The sequence below is a fragment of the Hyla sarda genome, chromosome 4 (genome assembly GCF_029499605.1).
Source record: "Hyla sarda isolate aHylSar1 chromosome 4, aHylSar1.hap1, whole genome shotgun sequence".
In the NCBI taxonomy this organism is placed as follows: Eukaryota; Metazoa; Chordata; class Amphibia; order Anura; family Hylidae; genus Hyla; species Hyla sarda.
The window spans coordinates 398,587,870-398,609,669 of NC_079192.1; the positions used below are offsets into that span (position 1 = coordinate 398,587,870).

The 21,800-nt window shown below is 46.3% G+C and overlaps 2 protein-coding genes across 2 annotated transcripts in view; one reads left to right on the forward strand and one right to left on the reverse strand.

The window, feature by feature from the left end:
* The window catches only part of LOC130267453 (carbohydrate sulfotransferase 1-like), a 160,645-nt gene that overhangs the window by 13,263 nt on the left and 125,582 nt on the right, over positions 1-21,800 (forward strand). The gene's annotated exons all lie outside the window — the stretch shown is intronic.
* On the reverse strand, positions 586-11,096 carry MTERF2 (mitochondrial transcription termination factor 2). The gene is made up of 3 exons (XM_056517300.1): positions 10,966-11,096; positions 8,073-8,358; positions 586-2,133 (listed from the first exon to the last, which is right to left on the reverse strand). Exon 3 carries the CDS (start codon positions 2,098-2,100, stop codon positions 916-918), a length of 1,185 nt encoding a protein of 394 aa, XP_056373275.1. The 5' UTR covers positions 2,101-2,133; positions 8,073-8,358; positions 10,966-11,096; the 3' UTR covers positions 586-915.

Consider the following 21,800-nt stretch of genomic DNA (forward strand, 5'->3'; position numbering starts at 1 on the left):
CTTCATTACCTCTTCAATGTTTACCTGCCCTTGTACATGCACACACTTAGTAGAAGTATTACCCCATTCCATTGACTGGGACGACACTAAAGTATCATGTACCACAGCAATGCCAGTTCAAGCACTGGTTAACATTGAAGAAGCTGATGCACTCACACGAGCAACACTGTCCCTTCCAACAGCTGATCAGCAAGTGGGGCCAGGAGTCAGACCCCAGGCAATCTAATACTGATGGCCTATCCTAAGAATAGACTATTGCCTTTATAAAGCTCGATAACCTCTTTAACTGCTTCCGTGTAGAATCTAATGGTCACCTCTAGAAATATTGCTCATGGTTAGATTTTTCCATTAAAGCATCATAGGTGTTGCATGTTACTGAAACCGACCCAACCCTATTTATCCAAATAAGTATCAATGACCCTAACACCAGAAAAGCATCACATGAACATTTTGTCTTAAAAGGGGTACTCCGCTGCTCAGCGTTTGGAACAAACTATTCCGAACACTGGAGCCAGGGCCAGGAGCTCGTAAAATCATAGCCCCCCCCCCCCCCCAAACGCTGAGCAGCGGAGTACCCCTTTAATAGATAGCAAGACCACCAACCTAAGCAGGTTTGTCGGTGAAGCCACACGAGCGGCTTTCAGCATGAGGACAACACCACACGCTCCTGGGGTGGCAAACGGCCAAATAATTTTGGTAGTAAGACATGCGGTCATTGGCCTCTATGTGGGTTTGCCATATGTGGCTGGCCTCTCATGTGGCTTCAACCTAAATGGTTGCTCAACCACAGCACAAGAGTCAATGGAACCCATGGCAGTCATATAGTTCAACTATAACAATAAGGCCACCAATGAAACAATCCACTTTCATATTCAGCCCTGCCTTTATTCATTTTAAACCACTAAAGTAGTCAGGTCACTCTTCCACGTGCAATGGAGCAACAGGATTGAAGAGAGGCCGTTCTTTTCTCACTTGTAACTTTCCAAAATTCACTTCAAAATCTTTTTTAGTTCCATTTAAAACCTCTAAACTCTGATCCTCTATTCTACGACCCAACTGTTTGATTTTTCTCGCTCTGAACTGTACGATTTGTGGGGTGAGTTCTAGAACATTAGGACATTCTTTAACTTGATTTATAGAAGCCCCTTCCCGGAGAAGAAGTCCTATACGTTCTTCCAGCAGCGGGACGGGATAGTAGATGAGGGCCGGACATTTCATTACCATGTCCCTTAGCTCTTCGTTGGTGCATTTGAAAGTCGAGGTTGTGAACAGAACCCCCTTCTCCATTATTTCCTTGTCCAGATCGAAGATAAAACCTTTCAGTTTAGACAGTAGTTTCAAGACTTTCTCATCACGAAATCCTAACTCTTGTAAAAACTTTAGATTCTCCTTCATTGACTCTGTGGTTTTGGAGAGGACAAATGGATCTTGACTTATTAACTTCATAAACCAGGCTTTAAAGTTTACTCTCGTACCCCCCAGACTGAGGTAATTTTCTTCCAGAGCATCGACCATCTTCTTATTGCTTTCAACCTGATTACAAAAGATCTGCGGAGCGCTGGTGAGAAGCCTGCTGACAATTTTGTTGTTCAGCCCTAGATCTTGAAAGTATCTGATGTTGGCTCTTTGGTGGATGGGACTCTTACAAGTGAAGAAGGAATCGGGAAACTTTTCTATTAGCGCTATTAGTTCTCCATCCTTGGGGCAGACTAAGTTCCAGATGGATTTTTGAGAGTGGATTTCTGCAGGTTCCTGAAGAAAAGCTTCCGGACACGACTCCAGAATATTGGCCACGGTAACATCACTTGCTCCCATATCCTTTAAGATACTAGCGGTCTCCTGGACATAGGCCACATCTTCGTAAAGGGTCCAGTTTTTTAACCGGCGAATCTTCTTAATATTTACGGACAAGTTATAAAGATTGTCAACCGTCGTTTTGTTTTCTGTTGTACCCGTCTGTGAACCTGGTGCAGAACCTGAGTTGGTGAATGTCCTGGTACCCGGTAAACAACCAGATGCAATGATCTGTTGGCACAGAAGGGCTTGCCTCCAGGATCTATGGCGCCACCGCAGGACGGGGTCACCTACAGCTTTTAGCATGGTTACTGTAGATCACTGAAAGTTATTTCCATTCTGCAAAGTATAAAAAAAGAAAACGCTTAGATTATATAGTAGACTACATACCCGTTATATTTTCTCAAATGCAAAAGAAGCAACTTTTTGAATATCCCATCATTTTGTGCCTGCAGCTTGTATGCAGCTCTATGAGTCTCTATATAAGTGTTTCCCACACCTTGGAAATAGTTTTTACTGCAGGGCACATCTACTCCAGCCCCATATGTAGTTTGCCCCCTGTAGGTAGCTTTCCCCGTGTAGGTAGGACCTGCCTGTAAGTAGGACCCATTGAAGGGAGGTTCCTTCCTCCAGTAAGTAGGAGCCCCCTGAAGGCAGTTTGACCTGTATAGGTAGGACCTGCCTGTAGGCAGTTTTCCCCTGTAGGTAGCTTCCCCTCTGTAGGTAGGACCTCCTGTAGGAAGTTTGACCCATATTACATAGGACCTGTTTGTAGGTAATTTGACCCCTGTAGGTAGCTTCTCCCGCCCTCCATATGTAGTTTGTCCCATATAGGTAAGACCTGCCTGTAGGTAGTTTGCCACTGTAGGTAGGAGCGCCCTGAAAGTAGGACCCGCCTGTAGATAGTTTGACCAATATAGGTAGGACCTGCCTGTAGATAGTTTGCCCCTGTAGGTAGCATCCCCCATGTAGGTAGGACTCCACTGTAGGTAGCTTGCCTACTGTAGGTTGTTAGCCCCCTTGCATGAAGGACTCCCCTGTTGGTAGGACTCCCTGTAGGTAGTTTGCTGTCCCTCAACCAGTGGCACTCAGTTATATACTGCAACCTATATATGACTCCATTCGGTGTAGCTCCACTCCATTCCCCCATGTACTTTCTGGCCTCCCCGTCCATATCATGATGTCCTACGGCAGAGCACAAGTCACTATGCTTCCTCCATAATGTTACATTGCAGAGGCAGAGTGACATGTATGGTCACATTCTCCTCTATAGGATGCCATAATTTGGATGGGAAAATGGGAAGAGGAGCAGAGCTACAGTTTTACGGATTGAGGCCGCAGACAATGCGAAGTATATGAGTAAGTGCTGTTGGCTTGTGGCATAGTGTGCACACTGGATGGAAAACACTGCTCTATAGTAATGGTGGTCATACACATGCAATAGCTGACAGCTGAACTTTGGTCCAGCCAATAACTATCTGTCCTGATCCCTCTATACAGCTGGATGTTTATTTTGACTGAGTTGGCGGCCCCTTATCTCTAAGGGAACAAAAGACTTGTGGTGTTGAAATCCGACATGTCTGACTCTCCTCTCCCTTGACATCGTCACTCAGGGGACAGTCTGGAGGCCCCCACGTATGTTAGACGGCTGAATGGTCTTGGACAATTTTTTTCTAATGTTTATGGGGGCTTCAAACTGCCCCCAGATGGTAAGTCCCACACGTCTCAAGTCAAGGATTTTTGACACCCTAGGCGAAAGCTGATTTTGCCGCCCCCATGACCCCGTCCATTATCTCCACCCTTTGACACACCCCACCTTACTACTGGGGTGACACACTGTAACAAACCTCCTCCTCATGTAATCTCCTTACTACTGGGGTGACACACTGTAACAAACCCCCTCCTCATGTAATCTCCTTACTACTGGGGTGACACACTGTAACAAACCCCCTCCTTATGTAATTACCTTACTACTGGGGTGACACACTGTAACAAACCTCCTCCTCATGTTATCGCCTTACTACTGGGGTGACACATTGTAACAAACCCCCTCCTCATGTAATCTACTTACTACTGGGATGACACACTGTAACAAACCTCCTCCTCATGTAATCTCCTTACTACTGGGGTGACACACTGTAACAAACCCCCTCCTCATGTAATGTCCTTACTACTGGGGTGACACACTGTAACAAACCCCCTCCTCATGTAATCTCCTTACTACTGGGGTGACACACTGTAACAAACCTCCTCCTCATGTAATCTCCTTACTACTGGGGTGACACACTGTAAAAAAAAACCTCCTCGTGTAATCTCCTTACTACTGGGGTGACACACTGTAACAAACCCCCTCCTCATGTAATCTCCTTACTACTGGGGTGACACACTGTAACAAACCTCCTCCTCATGTAATCTCCTTACTACTGGGGTGACACACTGTAACAAAACTCCTGCTAATGTAATCTTACTACTAGAGTGACACACTGTAACAAACCTCCTCCTCATGTAATCTCCTTACTACTGGGGTGAAACACTGCAACAAACCTCCTCCTCATGTAATCACCTTACTACTGGGGTGACACACTGTAACAAACCCCCTCCTAATGTAATCTCCTTACTACTGAGGTGACACACTGTAACAGGGGAAGTGGTTCTGGCTCTGAGCGGGTGGTTCCTATACTAGCTGGCTAAGTTAATTGTGGTGGGCAGAGCAGCACCCCCTCAAGAGGGCGCTCTAGGCGGCTGCCTATTATGCCTATAGGAAGAGCCGGCCCTGGTCCCACAGTTTCACATCAGGTCCCACTCACTACAGAGAACATGCGCCTTACCTGGCACCCGCTATGTTCTCTACCTCCGTCCACTGAACTGCCCCATTGTTGGCTATACTAGAGGCTTTGGCTGAGGGACTACTCCACCCATTCTCAGCAAGGGCACCAACAGAAATGCTCAATTCACTTAATTCAAATACCTTGTAGCGCCACCATGGGGGGGAAATTAAATATTACACTATATCCATTAAAAAATCAATGAGTTGTTGATTTAAAGGGGTACTCCACTGAATGACTAGCGACTACACACGCGACTCCCCCTCTGTTCATGTCTATTGGAGGAGCCATGCCACAGCCCCCCACAGTCATCGCGCCCCCATAGACATAAATGAAGGGTCCGGGACTTGGCGTGACATCACGAACCTGGAAACTCCAAGATTCAATGTTCCTGACGCCGACGCCGCTGCTGGTCTGGAGATAGCGGGGGTCCCGCCTTAGGATAGAGAATAAGATGTTTTTTGGAAGAGTAACCCTTTAATGCATAAACATGCTGGATCCTCTCTATGATCCCACTAATAGCTGAGTTTCCCCCATAACTCCATTAACCCCTTAAGGACACATGACGTACCAAAGTTGAACGCCGCGTCTAAAGTGAAAGTAAAACCATGCCAGTTAGCTCAGGGAGCGGCATCACGAACAGCTTACATCACAGCCGGAGGGTCCCTACCTACCTCCTGGTGTCCGATCTCCGAATGACTGCTCAGTGCCTGAGATCCAGGCATGAGCAGTCAAGCGGCAGAATCATCGATCAATGGTTTCCTATGAGAAACCAGTGATCAATGTAAAAGATCAGTGCGTGCAGTGTTATAGGTCCCTAAGGGATAACAATGATCAGTGTGTGCAGTGTTATAGGTCCCTATGGGATAACAATGATCAGTGTGTGCAGTGTTATAGGTCCTTATAGGAGCTATAACACTGCAAAAAAAAAGTGAATAAAGATCATTTAACCCCTTCCCTATTAAAAGTTTGAATCACCCCCCTGTTCCCATTTAAAAAAAAAAAAACCGGTGTAAATAAAAAAAATATATATACATGGTATATATATACGTGGTATTGCCGCATGCAGAAATGTCCGAATTATAAAAATATATCTTTAATTAAACCGCACGGTCAATGGCGTGCACGCAAAAACATTCCAAATTCCAAAATAGTGCATTTTTGGTCACTTATTATATCATGAAAAAAAATAAAAAGCGATCAATATGTCCGATCAATACAAAAATGGTAGCGCTAAAAAAATCAGATCACGACGCAAAAAAATGAGCGCTCATACCGCCCCATACGCGGTAAAATAAAAAAGTTATAGGGGTCAGAAGATGACAATTTTAAACGTATTAATTTTCCTGCATGTAGTTATGATTTTTTTCAGAAGTACGACAAAATCAAACCTATATAAGTAGGGGATCATTTTAATCGTATGGACCTACAGAATAATGATAATGTGTCATTTTTACCGAAAAATGTACTGTGTAGAAACGGAAACCCCCAAAAGTTACAAAATGGCGTTTTTTTTATTTATTTTGTCTCACAATGATTTTTTTTCTCCATTTTGCCGTAGATTTTTGGGTAAAATGACTGACGTCATTACAAAGTAGAATTGGTGGCGCAAAAAATAAGCCATCATATGGATTTTTAGGTGCAAAATTGAAAGAGTTATGATTTTTTTAAAGTAGGGAGGAAAAAACGAAAATGCAAAAACGGAAAAACCCCCGGTCCTTATAAAGGGGTATTCCAGGAAAAAAAACTTTTTTTTATATACCGTATTTATCGGGGTATACCACGCACCGGCCTATAACACGCACCCTCATTTTACCAAGGATATTTGGGTAAAAAAAGTTTTTTACCCAAATATCCATGATAAAATGAGGGTGCGTGTGTGCGCGTGTATACCCCGATACACCCCCAGGAAAGGCAGGGGGAGAGAGGCCGTCGCTGCCCGCTTCTCTCCCCCTGCCTTTCCTGGGGTCTAGAGCGCTGCTGTCGGCCCTTTTCACCCCCTGGTTATCGGCGCCGCTGCCCGTTCTGTCCCCCTGACTATCGGTGCCGGCGCCGATAGCCAGGGGGAGAGAAGCGGCGCCGACAGCCAGGGGGAGAGAAGGGGCAGCGGCACCCATTGCCGGCACCGCTGCCCCCCCCCCATCCCCGGTGGCATAATTACCTGAGTCAGGTCCGCGCTGCTCCAGGCCTCCGTTGTGCGTCCCCAGCGTCGTTGCTATGCACGGCGCCGGCACCGATAGTCAGGGGGACAGAACGGGCAGCGGCGCCGATAACCAGGGGGTGAAAAGGGCCGACAGCAGCGCTCTAGACCCCAGGAAAGGCAGGGGGAGAAAAGCGGGAAGCGACAGCCTCTCTCCCCCTGCCTTTCATGGGGGTGTATCGGCGTATAACACGCACACAGACTTTAGGCTAAAAATTTTAGCCTAAAAAGTGCGTGTTATACGCCGATAAATACGGTATCAACTGGCTCCAGAAAGTTAAACAGATTTGTAAATTACTTCTATTAAAAAATCTTAATCCTTTCAGTACTTATGAGCTTCTGAAGTTAAGGTTGTTCTTTTCTGTCTAAGTGCTCTCTGATGACACACGTCTCGAGAACCGCCCAGTTTAGAAGAGGTTTGCTATGGGGATTTGCTTCTAAACTGGGCGTTTCCCGAGACACGTGTCATCAGAGAGCACTTAGACAGAAAAGAACAACTCAACTTCAGAAGCTCAAAAGTACTGAAAGGATTAAGATTTTTTAATAGAAGTAATTTACAAATCTGTTTAACTTTCTGGAGCCAGTTGATATAAGTTTTTTTCCTGGATAACCCCTTTACACATATAACCTCTTGTAGTGTCTTTTTCGGAAATTCTGCAACCAAAAGGTCTCTGGTTTGATCAACACCATTTAAAGGGTTACTCTGCTCCCCAGGATCCGAACTCAATGTTCCAAACGCTGGGTGCGGCCTTCCGTGTTCACACCCGCCCCCTCATGACGTCATGCCCCGCACCCTCAATGAAAGTCTATGGGAAGGCTGTCGCGCCCCCTTCCCATAGACTTTCATTGAGGGGGCGGGGCGTGACATGACGAAGGCGCTGCGTGAACACGGAAGCCCGCACCCAGCGTTTGGAACATTGAGTTCCGGATCCTGGGGAGCGAAGTAACCCTTTAAATGGTGTTGATCAAACCAGAGACCTTTTGGTTGCAGAATTTCCTAAACAGACACTACAAGAGGTTATATGTGTAGGCTATTTGCAAAACTACAACTCCCAGCATGCCCAGACAGCCTTCGGCTGTCTGGGCATGCTGGGAGTTGTAGTTTTGCAACAGCTGGAGGCACCCTGGTTGGGAAACACTGGGATAGCTGATGGTATATGTTCCTTTTATGCCTCTGTATATGAGACACATGCGTTTCCCCAGCCCAATGTGAACAGAGTGTTAACCCAGATATACAAAGTGACATAACTCACACAATGTCACCCGGGCAGTGACCCCTCCTCCACCCCGGCTCCTGTGAGGACAGATCTTCCTGTAGGACGCCCCCCCCCAGATAAGCAGAAGGGTGGCACAGTCTGTCACTGTCGATGCTGGAGCCTCATGGGTTAAAGGACCTTTCCCGACGTCATGATCATGTGATCGGTCACGTGGGGTGAGGAGGGGAGGAGATCTTTGTAGAAGCCCGGGGCACCTGTTGTGACTGAATTCTATTCATCTGTATGTGCGGCAGGAACCTGGATTTATTATATTTTATTATATCTGCATTCAGAGGAATGGGACAGACACAGAAATAGTGTTATATCTACATTATCTATTTATCCTCTTATCTATCCATCTATCTCATATCTATCTATATATCCATATATCTCATATCTATCTATCTCCTATCTATCTATCTCATATCTATCTATCTATCTATCTATCTCATATCTATCTATCTATCTATATCTCATATCTATCTCATATCTATCTATCTCATATCTATCTATCTCATATCTATCTCATATCTATCTATCTCATATCTATCTCATATCTATCTCATATCTATCTATCTCATATCTATCTATCTCATATCTATCTATCTATCTCATATCTATCTATCTATATCTCATATCTATCTCATATCTATCTATCTCATATCTATCTATCTCATATCTATCTCATATCTATCTATATCTCATATCTATCTCATATCTATCTATCTCATATCTATCTATCTCATATCTATCTCATATCTATCTATCTCATATCTATCTATATATCTATATCATATCTATCTCATATCTATCTCATATCTATCTATCTCATATCTATCTCATATCTATCTATCTCATCTATCTATATATCTATATCATATCTATCTCATATCTATCTATCTATCTATCTCATATCTATCTATCTCATATCTATCTATCTCATATCTATCTATATATCCATATATCTCATATCTATCTATCTCTATCTATCTCATATCTATCTATCTCATATATATCTATCTATATCATATCTATCTCATATCTATCTATCTCATATCTATCTATCTATCTCATATCTATCTATCTCATATCTCTATCTATCTCATATCTAGAAGAAAAAGCAGGTAGAGCAGCACTCAGTTAGACGTGATGTGGAGGGTGCAAGCTGTGGATGGACCCTGGTCCTCGAGCCCCAAATAGATACAGCAAACAGGTAAATGCAGCAGCACTCCGGCGTAGTGAAAAGTAGTGACTTTATTTATCACCAAAATACAATGCGACGTTTCAACCACCTCTCGTGGCCGTCCTCAAGCAGTGTAAATTATACAATGAAGGCTTTATATAAGAAAAGACATAGTGACCTCACTTCCTGTGGGCGTTAAGTGATTAACATATGTATACAAATACAGTGGTCCCTCAACATATGATGGTAATTCGTTCCAAACGACCCATCGTTTGTCGAATCCATCATATGTTGAGGGATCCGTGCAATGTAAAGTATAGGAAGCTGTACTCACCTGTCCCCGCCGCTCCGGACCAGGTCCTCACCGCTCCCGATGCTGTCCCAGGGGCTCCCGATGCTGTCCCGCTGCTCCGGTGTCTTCTTCGGGATCCTCCGGTGTCTTGCGCATCTTCTCCAGGGTCCGGGCCTCGCTTTCAGGTGACGTTATTACGCTGCTGCGCCGGCGCGGCGCGTGTAGTGACGTAATAACGACCCTGGAAACCAAGGCCTGGACCCTAGAGAAGATGCGCAAGACACCGGAGGATCGCGAAGTGGACCCGGAGCAGCGGGAATAGGTAAGTGAACCTGGCAGGGATGCTTAAACTGCTATCCGACAGCAGCTTAAGCATTTTGCGCTGTCGGATAGCAGTTAATGCGATGACCCCGACATATAAAAGCATCGTATGTCGATGCTGACATTGACATGCGATGGCCTCTGAGAGGCCATCGTATGTCGATTTTATCATATGTCGGGGCCATCGTAGGTCGGGGGGGGTTACTGTAAATCCATGAGATTGCAATGGTGGTACTCTGTAAATCAAACCTTATTTGTATACATATGTTAATCACTTAACACCCACAGGAAGTGAGGTCACTATGTCTTTTCTTATATAAAGCCTTCATTGTATAATTTACACTGCTTGAGGACGGCCACGAGAGGTGGTTGAAACGTCGCATTGTATTTTGGTGATAAATAAAGTCACTACTTTTCACTACGCCGGAGTGCTGCTGCGTTTACCTGTTTGCTGTATCTCATATCTATCTATCTCATATCTATCTATCTCATATCTATCTTTCTATCTCCTATCTATCATATTTCTTGGTCGGCTCCATTGGGGGACACAGAGACCGTGGGTATATGCTGCTGACACTAGGCAAAGAAAGAAAGTCTGCCCCTCCTGGCAGGATATACCCCCCCCCCCCCCCCCCCCTCTGACTCTAATCAGTTTTAGCTTAGTGTCCGTAGGAGGCAGACACAGGATGGGAGTTCTCCAGACCTAGTCTTTTGCATTTTTATTTTCTAGTCAGGGACATATATGTAAGTCTTTTTCTCCCTTTTATTTCTCTTTTTTTTAGGTGGGGGTTCAGGAGCATGGCGCTACCTGTTCCTCCATATGCGATAAAGGGGCACAGGCATAGAGTATGCACTGTTAACCCCTTCTTGCTACCAGCAAGCACCTGGGGTTGTACCTGGGTCCGGGTCCCCCTATTTACCTGATCATCTCGCTGTTTCAGCCCGGCATGATGCTGGCGTTACCTAGCTGGCTGAGTAGTTCGGGTCACTGGGTGAGTATCTTCCCACCCCCTCTCCCCTTTCTCCCACTCCTTTCCTATCTATTCTTCTGGGGTGTCTTATTTTATTGGGGGATCTGGGGCTCATATTCCTACCAGGTGGGGCATTGTCCTATCTGGAGTCCAGGTTTCTTCCCCGCTCTGTTATTGAATTCTCCAGTGGCCGGTCCTTCTTGTCGGCGCTATTCTGTGCCATTTTTTCTCACCGAGCTGCTCTGCGCGCAGACGGCCAGCAGAATAGTGATGCGGGCAGTGCGCTCTTTTTCCCCACATTTTGTGCACACGGCAGCACTGGCGGCCACACTGCATTCGCATGGCCAGCAGTTTGTTTCCTTTTTGTCCGTCTCTGCTACTGGGAAGGCAGGCACCACGGGGGGAGGGTGATCAATTTAGGCTGCGGCCCGCCCATTCGCCGATTATAGCTCCGAACACTTTCTGTGTCTCAGGGCTCCCAGCGGTACTCATGCACCTCCTTCCCCCCGCTGACCTGTAAGGTGATAGTGTGGTGCGGTGCGCGTGCTTCAGGGGGACGTTTTTAGGGCACATCCCTTCTCTCCTCCAATGGGCTTCCTGGAGGTCCATGCTGGCAACTGCAGCGCCTTCCCCCTCCTTATAGGGGGTCAGCACCTCTCTTATCTCCTTCTCTTCCTGTCTGGACAGAGTAGCTGTTCCTCCTCTCAGTTGCAGTCTGCTTCTGTTGACTGAATAGAGTGATTGCTCTTCTCAGCTACTCCCTGCCTCTCCATGGTGGGACACAGGACCTTTGTGAGATTGCTTACATTTTTTTCTGCTTACTCTCTCCATTTTCTTACACCTATGTCCGACCCCCGACCCGAAACCCTCCCCCCCAGACAGGTGACTGCAGCCCTAGACACTTATTACTCTTGTGTGGGCTGCAAAACCAAAATGCCTGGTGGCTCTGCTGAATCCACCTGCTCAGCCTGCACTACTGTACACCCCAGCCCTGTGCGGGTTCTGCTCCCCCTCCGGAATGGGTCTTCTCCCTTTCTCAGTCTATTTACGATCTGGCGCGGGTCTCCTTTTCCATGGTTACTGCCTTGGAACGTTCCTCCTTGTGCCCACGCTCCAGGGAGGCTCACTCAGTCTCACCTAACCCCCCTTTCGGGCGATCTCACAAGTGCCCTAAGGTGTTGACTTCTGGCTCGTGTCTGGAACCCCGAGCTCGGGACAGGCGCTCTCCTCCTGAGTCTCGCTCCTCCTCCCCAGCATCCCGGCAGCACCCCCGTTTGAGGGGCTGCTCTCCTGGTTGCCCTTCTAGGTCTCCAGCTTTACGTGCCAGGTACGCCTCACCTTCATCTAAGGCTGCTTCCACCGGCTCCCGTTCTCCTGAAGGGCTGGCAGATGAGGCCTCGGGTTCTGTCTCTGATCCAGAGGACCGAACCAGCATGTGCGACATGGTGGACAGCCTGGTGTCAGCCATCAGAGACACCTTTCGCCTGGAGGACCCCGGAACTTCGGACCCAGCTCTAGAAGCTTCCTTCCACAGCTCCAGGTATTCAGCTCCCATACTGAATTTGACACATTACTGGAAGTGGCATGGAAGCATCCAGACTAACGCTTCCAAGGGACTAAGAAGGTTCACGCGCAGTTTCCATTTCCCCAAGACTTGATTGCGAAATAGACAACGCCGCCCGCTTTGGATCCACTGGTTTTCCGCCTGTCGAAATCGACTACTCCTACATTGGTGGACGCGGCCTCCTTTAAGGATCTGGCGGACAAGAGAATCTTGCCAAGTTCTCCTTTTAAGTGGCGGGTTCATCTTTGCTTCCTGCTTCTCTTCTGCTTGGGTGCCAAAAGCCCTGTCTGTTTGGGCTTCTCAACTCCGTCAGTGCATTTTATCTGGGGCAACTTCGGAAGGGCTCAAGGCCTGGGACGCCGACGCCGCTTCAAAGAAATCTCACACGAAACTTCCTTTCTCCGGGACCCGGCTCTTCGAAAAACGCGTGGACGAGATTATCTCAGAGGCTACTGGAGGTAAGAGCTCCTTACTACCGCAGAACAAGTACCGCCATAACGATTCCCATCCGAAGTCTACCTCCTTTTGGCCCTTTGGGTCCTTTGGCTCAGGTCGGGCAGCCAGGCCGGTACCCTCACAGGATAGTAAGGCTCCTTCCTTCAAGTCATTTCCTTCCTGGAAGTCAGATAACCGATCAGGCCGATTTGCAGCCAAGTCAGGCACCCGTAAGCCTCCCTCCGCCCGAAGGGACGCCCCCACCCGGAAATTTGTTTCGGATGGGTGGTCGTTTGTCTCTATTCCGGAACATTTGGCTTCCTCAGGTGCAAGACTCTTGGGTCCAAGATGTCGTTTCCGACAGCTATCGGATCCTCCCTTCCTCCTCGTTCTCCTTCCTTGGCAGCAGCTTTTCGGGTTGCTCTTCGGACCCTTCTCGCTCAGGGTGTGATCGTCCCAGTTCCTCCCGAGGAGTGTTTTTCGGGGTTCTACTCAAATCTTTTTGTTGTCCCCAGGAAAGGGGGCTCCGCCCGCCCTATTCTGGATCTGAAACTCCTTAACCGCCACCTAATCAAGCATCATTTCCGTATGGAGTCTCTCCGTTCTGTTATGGCGTCAATGGATCAAGGAGAGTTTCTTTCATCGGTGGATATCCGGGATGCGTATCTTCACATCCCAATTTTTCTGGCTTATCAGCGGTATCTCCGATTCGCCGTTCCGGAGGGCCATTTTCAGTTTGTGGTCTCTAGCTGTTGCAAAACTACAACTCCCAGCATGCCCGGACAGCCTTCGGCTGTCTGGGAATGCTGGGAGTTGTAGTTTTGCAACAGCTAGAGACACACTGTTTGAAAAACACTATTCTAGGTCAAAACGGGACTTTCCTGAAATAAGAATCTGACTAGTTATGAAGTTATACCCTGCTGGTAAATTGCTTGTCCCGATCGGGGTAAATACTCACATGTCACCCGAAAGCGCTGTCCTCCTGGTCCTCCTGTTTGTTGCGACCGCCGGTGCTGACACTCTATACTGTACGCTGTATCCCTATGCCCGGGCTGCAAAAGATAAACAAAATAAACTTTAACTCACCTTCCTACATTGGCCTCACGCTCTTCCTGGGGACGGGAACATCAGAGAGATGTCAGCCTATCACCAGCCGCAGCGATGTTCCGCCTCGGCCGGTGATAGGCTGAGCCCACTGTCATGTAAGAAGCCGGCCGGCTCAACCTATCACCGGTCGAGGCAGAACATCGCTGCTGCCGGTGATAGGCTGACGGCTCTCCGACGTTCCCGTCCCCAGGAAGCAGGTCCGGACCCACGGGGGAAGGTGAGTTAAAGTTTATTTTTGTTTATCTTTTGCAGCCCGGGCATTGGGATACAGCGTACAGTATAGAGTATCAACACCAGCGGCCCGCAACAAACAAGAGGACGAGGAGGGCAGCGCTTGCGGGTGACATGTGAGTATTTACCCCGATGGGGACAGCGCAGCGCTGGGCTGATAATTAATTGGGGGGGGGGGGGATAACAGCGCTCGCGGGTCACATATGATTAGTTCCCTGATGGGGACAGTGCAGCCCTGGGTTGATAATTAATTCATTCCCGAGGGGGAGGGGCCCAACCGGTATTGCGGTATGGGAAAAATTAATATTGTGCAGCACAAAAATTTTGGTATTTGGTATGAACTGGTATACCGCCCAACATTAATCTGTATATTATATATTTTGCCCAGTTATGCTGACACTGCAAGGTAGCACTAGCGTTAATGCAGTAAAACATATGTGCTGCAGAGGTCATGTGAAAGATTAGTTTCCTTATAAAGGAGAACTCCACCAAAAACATCTCATCCCCTATCTAAAGAATAGGGGATAAGATGTCTGATTGCGGGGGTGCCCAGTGATGGGCCGGCAGCGTACAGAACATGGAAGTTTGGAGCTTCCGTGTTCTCGACGTCACACCACGCCCCCTCCCATAGACATGAATGGAGGGGGCGTGGTGTGACGTTGAGAACACGGAAGCTCCAAACTTCCATGTTCTGTATGCTGCCGGCCCACAATCACACATCTTATCCCCTATTCTTTGGATAGGGGATGAGATGTTTTTTTGGTGGAGTCGGCTAGTACGTAGCCATCATGCCTTTTCCCATAGACATGAATGGAGGCGGCGTGGCGGCTGTAGTCACCAGTCATCCGGCACGGAGCACGGATGACTGGGGGCCTTTGGATAGGGGATAAGATGTTTTTTGGCAGAGTACCCCTTTAAGGGCCAGAGCACATGGCAGGTGCATGTAAGGCAGGGTGTATAAAAACCCTGGTCACCTGTCCTGATGGAGAGTATGAACTGAGTACTTGTAGAGAACAAGCGAGAGAGATCAAGCTGCTCACCTAGCCTATTCCACGCTGACAGGGTGTCCACTTCTTTCAAGGGAGCTTTTAGGAGAAGTTTTTGAAGGGCCTGATTGCACTCAGAGAAAACTGGCCATCACTTGCGTTTAGGTCCTGGTCTGGTTGAGCAGAGTGATAATAAGTCGAAGGATACCCATCTGGATACCCAGCATCCTCCAGGTTACTTTAGCTACATCTATGATAAGATTCAGTGAGTACAATATTGGATTGTGCTACTGAGTCCCCACGAGTCATAGTCATTTATCTCAAGTCAAGGAACAAGTTAGGCTATCACCTCAGGTAACCAATAAGAAGTCCAGGGATAGACCTGACCGATGAGTCTGGAACTCCTAAAGCAAGAAAGTCAATTCCCAAGTAGAGTATATTCTGTCACTTACTGATACATTGTAGCAACAAATTCTCCTCTGCACGCACTAGAAAACCTTGCAGTGTTACAGACTGGGAGATGTGAAACTGTTACTGCTGCTTATCAAAGAAAGTTTTCCAAGTAAAATTGCGTTGCGTCTTCTCCTCGACTCCCTGTGTCTGGTTATCTGCACCTACAAACACCAAGGGCATTACCAACATACGGTACAAGGATCCCGCCATTATACCAAGTGCAGCCCTTCATTGACAAAGCTGTGCACACCTTGGTGGGTTTACATGGAACTGTTCACTGCTCGCACCGCCAGTGACACTGCTGTGTAGTACTACAGGTCCCAGCATCTATGGCCTAGGTTGCCACAAAGCCATGGATTAAACAGCTATCCACAACATGATGAATCTCTTATAAAAAGATCTTTGTGGAGAGCAGCAATGGGGTCCATTGGTCAAGTGTCCATCAACAAAATTATGTAAAAGATTGGACGCCAAGAAAGTGCCGTCCACTCTGCTATTAGGATTAGGGAAGGGTGAAGAGTTAAAGGGGTATTCCGGCCTTATACATCTTATCCCCTATCCAAAGGATAGGGGATAAGATGTATGATTGCAGGGGTCCCGCCACTGGGGACTCCTGCGATCTCATGCCTCCGAAATGGGACCTTACCTCATGGCCATGCCCCTAGTGATGTCACGCCATGCCCCCTTCATTCATGTCTATGGGAGGGGACGTGACGGCCGTCACTTCCCCTCCCATAGAGATGAGTAAAGGGGGTGTGGCGGGATGTCACTAGGGGCGTAGCCGTGATGCAACGTCCCCAATTGGGGGCAGCGCCCAGCACAGAATGCCGAGGGCTGCACCGAGATCATGGGGGTCATCAGCGGTGGGACCCCTGCAATCATACATGTTATCCCCTATCCTTTGGATAGGGGATAAGATGTATAAAGCTGGAATACCCCTTTAAGAGTTTAATAAGAACAACTGATACATAAAAGGACTGGCGAGAAGGTGTAGAGAATATACGTAAGCATTGTGCCCATGCCAGATACTGTTTAAAGGTTCCTTCCATCTTCCCGGAGGTTTATAAGAAGCTGTCATCCAAACATATTTGTTCTCGATTTTAGGTGTCACTAGATAGAGAAAACATTTTATGCGGCCAGGATTCCACCTCTGGGACTTTACTGAGCAGTTTGTCGGGTGTCACCGGGAAAGCGGCAAGTAATTCAATACTGGGAACACCAAACATCTGTCATTCAGATAGTCCTTCAGGAGCTGATGGAATTAAAGGATTTATTGGCTACAGGGGCATCCTGTAATTTCACTTCATCTTCATTAAAAAATAACAACTGACATTGTTTTCTCTACTGCAAAAAAATACATTAAAAAAAGCATAAAAGACGCGAAACTTCAGATTAAAACCACTAATCTGGGTTACGACGTGTTGGATATCTAAAAAGCCCATCTGAATCTATTCAGCTTTGAATTTTTGTGTATCTGTGGTTCAGGATCTGCAGCAATTCCATCAAATCTGCACCCACCCTAAAGAATTTTCTTGAACCCCAAGTGCCCTACAAAGGTGGGGTCAATGGGGTGCCTTGAGAAGAAAATGGTTAAATTGGGTGAAACTCAACAGAAAAGTCTCTGTATGTCTCCTAATGAAGTCAAAGACATACGTAGTACTATAATGACTCAAACATTGGGAACCACACCAATAAAGGAGCTGTAAAGGTTAATAGGGCCGATCTGTAGTGCAGGTAGAGCTTCCCATACTGACAAGCTGCTTTGGTCGGGTAAACAATAAAGCACCGTGGCTCATATATTATGTAGATCAGTGATGGTCCTGGAGGTCAGATGCCCTACTGATCAAATATGGATGGCCTGTGCTACGGATCAGTGTTTCATGCAGTGTTTCCCAACTTTTTTAGTCTTGGGGCTTGCCTCAGAATTTTTTTTTTACCATGGGCAGACTGACCCAACCGCAGCCCCCCTACCGCATATGCAGTATGCCCCTTGTAGGATTGTTATCTCCTTGATGAAGGACCCTCCCCTGTGGGTACTTTGGCCCCTGTATGTAGCACCCCCTGTGGGTAGTTTGCTCCCTGTATGTAGGACCTCCTGTAGGTAGTCCCCTCCCCTGTAGGTAGCTATCCCCTGTAAATAGGGCCTACCTTTAATTTTCCCCTGTACATATGGCCCCCTGTAATTAGTCTGCCCCCTGTGGTAGCTTTCCCCCTGTATATATGCCCCCCCTTTAGTTAGCTAAAACTAATTGAAAATCTATGGTTCTGTGGAGACTTTTTAATTCAGCCTCCACATTATAGCTTATCATGTGGGTGGTTGTCAGTATCTATATGGGGTGCAAATCAGGACATGAGTTTGAGGATCAGTAGATCTGGTGTTGGGCCCACAAGGTCCCCCCCCCCCCTTCTCACTATGCCTCTGTGTGTAGCAGTTATCTCGGTCCCCCACAGTCGGCATTCTCTCGATCTTTTTTCCATGCACAGTCCATGCACAGTAAAGTGATTACTCCTCAGTGTTAATCAATACCCCGCGTCTCCAGCCTTAAGGTTTTGTTATCATAAAATATAACCCCTCTCATCTTCCACCGAAGCACAATTTCGCACAAGTACTTAATTTAACCAAAGCCGTTTTTTTTTCCTTATCAGCGTATAATTCCTCTTAATGTACATATAATGGCACCTTAATAAATTTAGCCAAATGTCTGCATCCATCTAATGTACAGCTGTATCCTGTGTGAATAAATGATGCCCTATTTAATTTTCTTTCAATTAATCTCGGCTTGCCAATATGGCTACACACCGCAGATTGAAATATTGTCCCATTCTTTTCCTCTTCATCACTAATGGCTTTGGTTTCGAAACTCGCAAAGAAACTTTAGAGGACACAAGGAACTGCTATACCCTGTATGAGTATTGAACATGATATAACAGAGACTTCTGGGATGAATCGATGGATGTAGGTCCATAAGGAAGCTTCGGATCCAGTTTTCCCAGTCTCGTTATGTTCTAGGCGGCAAGAACTTCAGTAGGGTAGCCGCCTTCTGTAGGCACTTTAAAGGGGTACTCCACCGCAAAGGATTGGGGATAAGATGTTAGATAGCGGGGGTCCTGCCACTGGGGATCCCCACGATCTCCGTGCCAGCAGCAGCACCGAAAGCTTCTGCGTTCGTTATGTGACACCACGCCCCCTCCATTCACTTCTATGGAAGGAGGCGTGATGGCTATGTCATAGCCATCACACCTCCTCCCATAGAATTTAATGGAGGAGGGTGTGGTGGCCGCATAGCCAGTCTTCGGGTACGGAGCGGTGTTAGTTCTGAGCGCCGAATGACGGGGCGCTGGAGATCGCGGGGGTCCTCAGTGGTGGGACCCCTGTGATCTAACATTTTATCCCCTATTCTTTAGATAGGGGATAAGATGTTTGCAGTGGAGTACCTCTCTAACACTATCAAGTGTGGGAACTAAGGGAGTACATACCATAGCGACTATAAAGCTGCTATGGGGCCCTTGGAGAAAAGGCTGTCACGATCACACCCTATCAGTCCAGCCAAGACGCTAGAGAGAGTGTGATGGTGCAAGAGTTAAAGCCACCAGACCTTTGGGTATCCACTACTAGTCCCAGCAAGTCACCAAATTAACCCTTAGATAAACGTGTTTCCACCAGAGCTGCCTTCAGAAAGGTGAGCTCATATATTTAGAGATCAAAGACCAGAGCTGATTAATTAAACATTTAATCTGATAAAAGGTATCACAGTGCTATGCATAAAAATAAACAAATGACATACAGTTACAAAAATATGAAAGAGTTTAGCCAGGCAAGTTCAGAAACCAAAAGATGAAGTTCTTACAGCACGATGATATATCAGTCCATGAGAGTGAGTTCCAGCTGTTCTTAAGATGGTCTTTTCAGCTTGTTGCACAGCATTGAACACCCTGAGTCTAGCATTGTTAAATATTATATATCTGCCTTTTTGGAGGGAGACTCCATTTCCCCTCACCCCTCTGATGCCACCAGGCCTGTTGCTTCAAAGGGCCTCTGACTTGAAAGGAGATACAAACAAACAGCCAGACCCCCAATAAAATGCAATACACAAAAAACAAAGGATACACCGTCTGAATGACCCCTCACCCATGTCTTATAAAACACATGTATGTTTCCATAATCAGGCCTTGGGCCTGACAGGGGCCCTGTCCTGGTTGGTCCTGTTCCTTTTGGTAAGAAACTCTGCAGAACTCCTCTCTCCAGGGAACCGCATTGTCAACAAATAATGGAGGGTAGTATTGACCAGTGGGTCATGGAAAGCAAAGGGAAATAAACACCAGACCCTTCTGTCCTGAGATACCATAATAGGAGGCCCATTTCCATATCTGCTATGAGGCCCCTTTTCTTTTATGTAAATCACAAGTGAGGATTATTCTTCCTACAAAGGAATTGGGGAAGGGTGCAAAATATGTTTTGGCCCTTCTCAAGTTCTGAGTTGAGTAGCATAGCCAGTAGTACCCCATTGATGATGTCACCAAATTATAGATTCATACATGATCTCATACAGTCTAAGCCCAGCACTGTGTTTAAGCTCATTGGAGTGGGTGGCATTTGTTTTATAAGCTTTATGGTTTTAATATTTTATTGTATTCCCTCCAGGTACAGGATGTGGCTGTTTAATCTTACGTGTTAATTTACGCTTATTAAATTTCGTGGCCACAACCCCTGCCCACAAAAGTTAGAGTGTCAGCATGGGTCTCGCATTCGATCTGCATGGACTTATTGTTGGTGTATAAGGAGTGAGGTACAAAATCTCAGTCATCATTTGCCCTTTTAATTTTAATATGAATGATGAGAAGCTCTTTGTTTGGGATCAGAGAACTGGGTCACAAGCAGGGAATCCCCTTCTGTAAAGTCCATATGCCCTAATATTACAAGTGCACAATGGATGTCTTCTTGAGACAACCACTTTAAACAGAATCTGTCACTATGACATATCTATTGAAACAATAATTCACTGGGAGTCCCCTTTGGATGTTTCTTAGAGGGTACAATTACAATTATGTCTAGCCTTACAATAAATTACAATTACAAACATTGATGGTTTATCGTAAGGATAGACGATGTTAGTGTCATGGATGGTTTTTCTGCACATATTGATGTCTAGCTTCACATGAGCCTCAAGGGGAGGATACCACAATAAGACGTGGAGCAGCGCATGGATTAAACCTGTCAAGTTGATTAAAATGATTCTGACTGCCAATCAATATATTTATTAATACTTATATATTTATATGTAATCTCTAATGCTGAAAAAAAGATATCTGTTACCTACTCTTAAACTAATCTGCTCGTGACTAAGTAACCTTGGAACAACGCCAGAAGGCCCGAAAGGAGACGTTGGAAGTCAAAACATTTGAGGAAGATGCAGATTGTATAAGAAAGGCAAAGAACTGGAATTTTCCAGCATTAGAGCAATAGGGCTTTGGCCAAGAAAGAAATTAATGGACACTAGATTTGCTAATATATACGGGCAATAATCGAACAACCAATCAAAATGTAACATGCTAATTTTGATGTCATAACTAAACCTCCTTCTTTGTACAATGTAAAAACCAACATGCTGAGAGAAAGGAGATATTATACCAACATCCTGTCTGGTGTGAATCTCTTGCGCCGGCCCTCAGTCATATGCAGCAGCGGTCACTCACATTTTAATGCCTCTCCTCGGTCGATCCTTGACAAACCTACAAAGCTGCAGTGTCTGGAAGGGAATTGAATAGCCTCTCCCTATTTTTTGCATGTAACTGGCATGTGTGCACCAATTGTCTCGTGTGATTGGAGCATGTGTGGCGTATCTACAGCATATAAGGGGTGCATGTGCAGCATGTGTACATCATGTGAGCAGTGCCTGTGAGGCATGAATGTAACATGTTAGTAGTGCATGTGTAGCATGTGTACAAAATGTGAGTATTGCGTGTGTGGCATGGGTATAAAATGTGGGTATTGCGTGTGTGGCATGTGTACATGATTTGAGGGGTGCAGGTGTTACATATGCACTGCATGTGAGTTGTGTATGTGTACAGTATGTGAGTGGTGTATGTGGGGCATATGCATAGTGTATATTAGTGGTACATGTGCATAGCATATAATTCGTAAATGTGTGACATATGAATAACATGTAATTTGTTGCATGTGC